The following is a 5,369-nucleotide window of genomic DNA, read 5'->3' on the forward strand; positions in this document are numbered from 1 at the left end:
AATATATATATATATATATATATATATATATATATATATATATATATATATATATATATATATATATATATATACACACACACATTTAATCTTTATTGAAAATATATATTGACCGGCATTAGTTTTCATAGTGAAATCAACTCCTGTGAAGTAATCTATAAGGCAGTAAAATTATTCCACTAAAATAAACATCCTATTCCTCAACATTGAGTTGGATGTCATTTAATGGACCCCAGATTCCAAAAGACAAGTGCTAATAGAACAAGTGCAACATCAACAGCTACAATGTTTCAATTTCAGTTAATTACTTTAGTAATCAATTAGTTTCAGATCTGACTTCAGCTTTCACTCAGAACAAACATGGGTCGCGTGCAGCTGTGTAACACGTGCTCGACTGAAGTTGATGCAAATACTGTCTAATCTGTCCTGCGCACCGGCTCTCCACCCTTTACAGTTTGCTTTTCGCACAACCGGCACCTCCTAAATTCTCCCAGAGGAACCGCCGGACCCTCGCCCAGGCCATCTCCTGCCCTGCGGCGTGTGCCTCCACCTCGCCGCCCCACACCAGGTTCATGTTCACCGGCTTGTGGAAGGACACCTGGCAGAGCGGGAAGTAGGGCGGCTCCACCAGGTGCCCGGTGCCGGGGAGGCGCAGGATCTCCGGCCTGTCCTTGCCGTGCGACACCAGGCGCTTCTCTGCCTCCCGGGTGTACATGCAGGTGTTCCAGATGCAGTCGTCCTCGCCGCCCACAAACAGGAAGCGCGCGCCCGCCCTCTCGATGGGGATCACCGCCCGGCACGCGGGGTCCCGGGGGTCCTCGTAGCACTCGGTGAAGAAACACGCCCCGGTGGAGGGGTCCGTCTTGAGATTCTCGATCACCACCATCAGCGCCGGCAGCTCGGCTCCTTTGAAGCGCAGCGTGGACTGGAAGTTGGCGTTGCACCCCGCGATGCTCACCACCGCTGCCACGCCGTCCAGGAAGCTGGCCATGGAAAGCGCCAGGTCGGCACCTTTGGAGACGCCCAAGACCCCGATGCCACCCTTCCTCACCTGGAGAAATGCATTAAACACAAGCAGACAGCTGAGCTGGGGGGCGGTGTTGAAACAAAGTAGGTGTCAGACTGGAGTCACGACAGTGCCAGGAAACTGAAATGCAACACCACACCATCAGTATGTTCTTCTTTCTCTTTTAGCTAAACTCTTTAAGTTTCCACTGCGCAACGATAAGCCATGCTATACGATCACCATATAAGGATTAAATGTGAACACAAATGGAAATTGGGCTTCAAGACATTCAAGACAGAAAACAGGAGACACTTCTTCACACAGAGAGGCGCCACAATCTGAACAAACTCCCCAGCGATGCGGCTGAGGAGACAATTTGGGAACATTCAAAAACAGACTGGATAGGATCCTTGATCACTTAGTTATTAATGGACACCAGACGAGCACGATGGGGCGAATGGCCTCCTCTCGATTGGACACTGTCTCATGTTGTTATTAATGCCCGGGGGAGACTTACCTGAGGCAGATCCTGCAAGTAGCGCAGCGCCTCCTCGAAGTACTCCAGGTCAAACTCAACCAGGTGCTTGGGCAGATCCTCGAAGTCGAAGTAGGCCAGCGTCAACGTGGCAAAGCCGTGGTTGGCCAGGAGGCTCCCGCGATGCTCCAGAAGCCCCCCGGCTGTGCCGCCCAGGTCGATGACCCCCGGGAACGGCCCCTCTCCTGAGGAGCCCCACAAAAACAACCCCTCAGCCCCGGGCCATGTCTGCCTGCATCCTGAAACAGCCTGCTTTTAAACCAGCCAGGTGACGTCAGGGTTAAGGTTCCCAAGCACTTTCCTCCACTTTACATCAGGTTTATATGTGTATGGTGACTTGTAATTGGTGCTTCAAGATGGATAAACACTCATTCTGGTTTAAATTTAAATATGAAGAAAACAAGCACGGGACAGTATAACTAGATCCACGCAGAATACATATTATCTGTATATGTTTTTAGTGCTATAATCCTATCACTAATTATCTGACTGATTTATATTTATTTCTTAAACTTGGAAAACACATTTTAATCAAGTAAAAAACTAAAACAAAACCAGGCGGGAAATGTGACCGATCTGCAGGTAGTAAAGCCACATGACTGACATGACATGGTGACGTCATTTGTGTATATGTCACCTTTGACACACATAGTGGAAATCGTGTAAAACTATAATGATGTCCATTTATAATGGTGCCTTTTCCACACTGAACCGAACGGTCCATAAAGCGGGTCCTCACTCACCGGCAGGCAGGAACAGAGTGGCCCGGATGCGACCCTCTCTCACCGGCAGCCTGCGCACCCCTTCCCCGAGGAAGCCCCGCTCGTTGGTGCAGGAGGCCAGGGGAGAGCCTCCGGGCTCCGCGCCACCCGCCTCGCTGCCCGGGTACACGGCGATGTGGACCTCGTACGGCGTGGTCACGTCCCTCTTCATCAGCCTCTTGTTGGGGGTGCGGGACTTCATGGCCCACAGGAACCCCATGGGCTGCACCCCGGTGTAGTCGCCCCCCAGGGCCGCCGCCGAGCACAGGTCCAGCATCCCGGTGCGGTCGGCCCGGTAGCTCGCCGTGGACGTGAACACGGTGCTCCGCTCGTCGGTCAGGGTGGCCCGGAGGGTGACCGGCTGCAGAGGGGAGAGCCCCTCCACCTTCACCCGCACTGGCCGGTCGAACAGGCACTTGGCATCGGGCTCCACTCGCAGGCGTACCGGCATCGTCTCTGAAGCGACAGCGCTGCTGAGGAGGCGCCGCCAGGCCCGGTGGAAGTGCAGGGCCCCGAGCTTTCCTGCAGCAAAGCCCGACCTGAGGTAGCTGGAAAAGGGCATAGCTCGTCTAGTGGCAAGGGCGGTTGGACGTGACGTGACGGTCGCTCTGTGTTTACAGTGGCGGAGGAGGGGTCCGATCAATAAATGTGAAACAAGCCGGAGGCACAGAGTCGCGGTCCGGTTAATAAAAAGAAATTCCCCGATGCAGCGCGCCGTCCGGCTCCTCAGTCGGTAGAGGAGACTGAATCTCAGGGTCGTGGGTTCGAGCCCCACGTTGGGCGCCTCCCCTTTTCACCCTCATCCAAAAATAACCTTAAATAATACACAGGCATACTATCCCGTTACTTGTTTTGGGAAAAGTTATCAAAAATTGGTTTTATGAATGTGCTAAAATAAGAAAAAACAAATGAGTACTTAATTGCCGTGTATTAACAAATGCGGTTCACAGCGGCGCCACCAAATACTGATTCGAGTTTGAAACAGGTGCTGCGGGAGGCCATTCACACAGCAATACTGTTCACATCGTTTTAAAAGCATTGCCGTGGTTGTGGGTAGGATAAGTGCTGGGGTTGTTTAAAATGATGCACAGCAGCCAGCAAGTTTTTTAAAAGAATATAAACACAATTCAAATGTTATAAACAATTGCGCCTGTGTCGCCAATATCATTATTGCGTATTGCATAGTGCGTGCAATACTTATTAAGGAAACGGCATCACTTTTGTATTCGCTGTTGTAGCGGTGCATGCTGGAAAATACTTTCAGTTTTGGGTAAATTACTGTTCGTGCTCGAAGAAAACCGGGTTAAACCACAAGAGGGCAATGCAAACACAGGGAACAGTCCACACACATCCTGCAAAAAGCGTGTCTTCAGAAACAGAGGCCTCCCAGAGCTGCACGAAATGACAGTCATTTTCAGCCCATTTGAATATAACGACCCCAGAATCCCTTTATAAGCTCGAATCACATTAAGAAACCAAACAGATGAGAGAATATTTTTCCGCAATCATGCAGCCGAATGGGCTGTCTGGCACAAAAAACACATCAAGTTGTTTTTCCGGTCTCTCTGTCTATAAAACTGGATGCAATTGCACATGTTATCAAAGAGTGTTCCTCTGTGTTGTTATATAGCGCCCTGTAAGACAGGCGACATGCTATACATTATATTCACACTATTTTATTGTATGTGCTGTGCAGCGCTGTGTGCGTTTCAGTGTAGCATCACCTCTGTGGAGCTCGTTGTGACACTTTCAAGTGAATAAACACAACAAAAACATCACATTATGAGTTAATAATGGTTTTGTTTTGTATATCATACATAAAATACACATCTGTACTGCACGGACGCAGCCTGGGGGAGCCAGATCTCCCCAGTTAACCTGTTTCACTGCCTTGGTGGTGTGGGTGGGGGGGATTATCAGACATTTTTGGCATGAAAAACCCACAACAGCAACGGGGATTTTTTTCTTGACAGCTTGTGAGTTTAGTTTTGCTTTAATTTAATAACACAGCAGACATAAATCCTGTCGAGACCCCTGTTGGTATTATCTGGCTTGATGGATGGTTTTATGGTAATTATCAATTAAAATAGGATGTGTAGCAGTTTTAAGAGAATAAATAACTGTTGTTCCTCTGACTCGGGAACCACCAGGGAGTCCCGTGCATGTGAATATGTATGAGGGGCCTCTCGGTGGCTCGGCGGGGCTTAAGCCAAGGGGATGCGGCGCTACAGGTTGCCAGAAAGTTGATCGGAAACAGAAAAGTGTATCTCTGTGATTGTGTGTGTGTGTTTTAGTTGGTAGAGTCTGACATGTCAATAACAAACACAAGGAGTACATCATTGATCTACAGTATGTGTAAAACAGTGATAAGCTACTATAAGTATGACAATGATAATTATTATTGATCATAAATCGATAATTATTCATCATATCCATCGTTCTCTGACATTGTGTGTGATTGTTGTCCGTTTACATCCCCATCTGCGACTCTACACTAAGCCTTTCATTTTGTTTACTGTTATTTTTAGTGTGGCCTATTGATTGCTGCAGCAGGTGATTGTGTCTGTGTTTGCTCAGTTTGTAGGACCAGCAGCGATACGTAAAAGGATGGCTGCTTCACTCGTCCGTATGGGAGTGAAGGTAAAGGCCGCGTCGCCTGCACGTTGTGTGTTTGTGTTTGTGACACTTTGCATCGGCTATAACTGTTGGATAGAGGGACCCGGTTTTCCTGCTCTCGGTGGGAAATGGCTACACGATGATGAAGATCTGAAGTCTTAAACATACTCAGGCACAAGTGCATTGATCAGCGCTGATCGTACTCAATTCTGTCAATTATTGATGGATAACGATTTACAGTTAAAAAGTCCAACTGATGTATTCAACTGCGGGCCATATGCATTAAATATGAGGCCCGTATCAACATTATTACTTCTGCACAAGAGGGCCAAACCCATCGCACACATTACCATATATATTACTGTATATGTGTAGCAGCTTTATTTGTGTATTTAGATGATCTTTTATATAGGAGTTAAATGTGGCATTGTTATCCCGTAGCCTCAATGAT

At 48.1% G+C, this 5,369-nt stretch overlaps 1 protein-coding gene across 2 annotated transcripts; it reads right to left on the bottom strand.

Moving 5' to 3' along the window:
* Window positions 1-206: 206 nt before the first annotated feature.
* Window positions 207-3,375, bottom strand: LOC136717206 (acyl-coenzyme A thioesterase 1). 2 transcript variants are annotated; one of them, XM_066694703.1, is made up of 3 exons: window positions 2,285-3,375; window positions 1,524-1,780; window positions 207-1,051 (listed from the first exon to the last, which is right to left on the bottom strand). In XM_066694703.1, the coding sequence occupies exons 1-3, from the start codon at window positions 2,862-2,864 to the stop codon at window positions 449-451; spliced, it is 1,440 nt and encodes a 479-aa protein (XP_066550800.1). In that variant the 5' UTR covers window positions 2,865-3,375; the 3' UTR covers window positions 207-448. The 2 variants fall into 2 exon arrangements, with proteins under 2 accessions (XP_066550800.1, XP_066550801.1); XM_066694704.1 differs by having other exon boundaries at window positions 1,524-1,726; window positions 2,285-3,374.
* Between the last annotated feature and the right edge of the window lie 1,994 nt (window positions 3,376-5,369).

This window comes from Amia ocellicauda, chromosome 21 (genome assembly GCF_036373705.1).
Source record: "Amia ocellicauda isolate fAmiCal2 chromosome 21, fAmiCal2.hap1, whole genome shotgun sequence".
NCBI lineage: Eukaryota > Metazoa > Chordata > Actinopteri > Amiiformes > Amiidae > Amia > Amia ocellicauda.

What these genes read in the sequence shown, in the direction of transcription:
- LOC136717206 (XM_066694703.1), bottom strand. Translation starts at nt 2,864, where the DNA reads ATGCCCTTTTCCAGCTACCTCAGGTCGGGCTTTGCTGCAGGAAAGCTC. An exon ending in CACTCTGTTCCTGCCTGCCG is followed by an intron (nt 1,781 to 2,284) that starts GTGAGTGAGGAC and finishes AGGCTGTTTCAG; the next exon opens with GATGCAGGCAGACATGGCCC. An exon ending in ACTTGCAGGATCTGCCTCAG is followed by an intron (nt 1,052 to 1,523) that starts GTAAGTCTCCCC and finishes GCATTTCTCCAG; the next exon opens with GTGAGGAAGGGTGGCATCGG.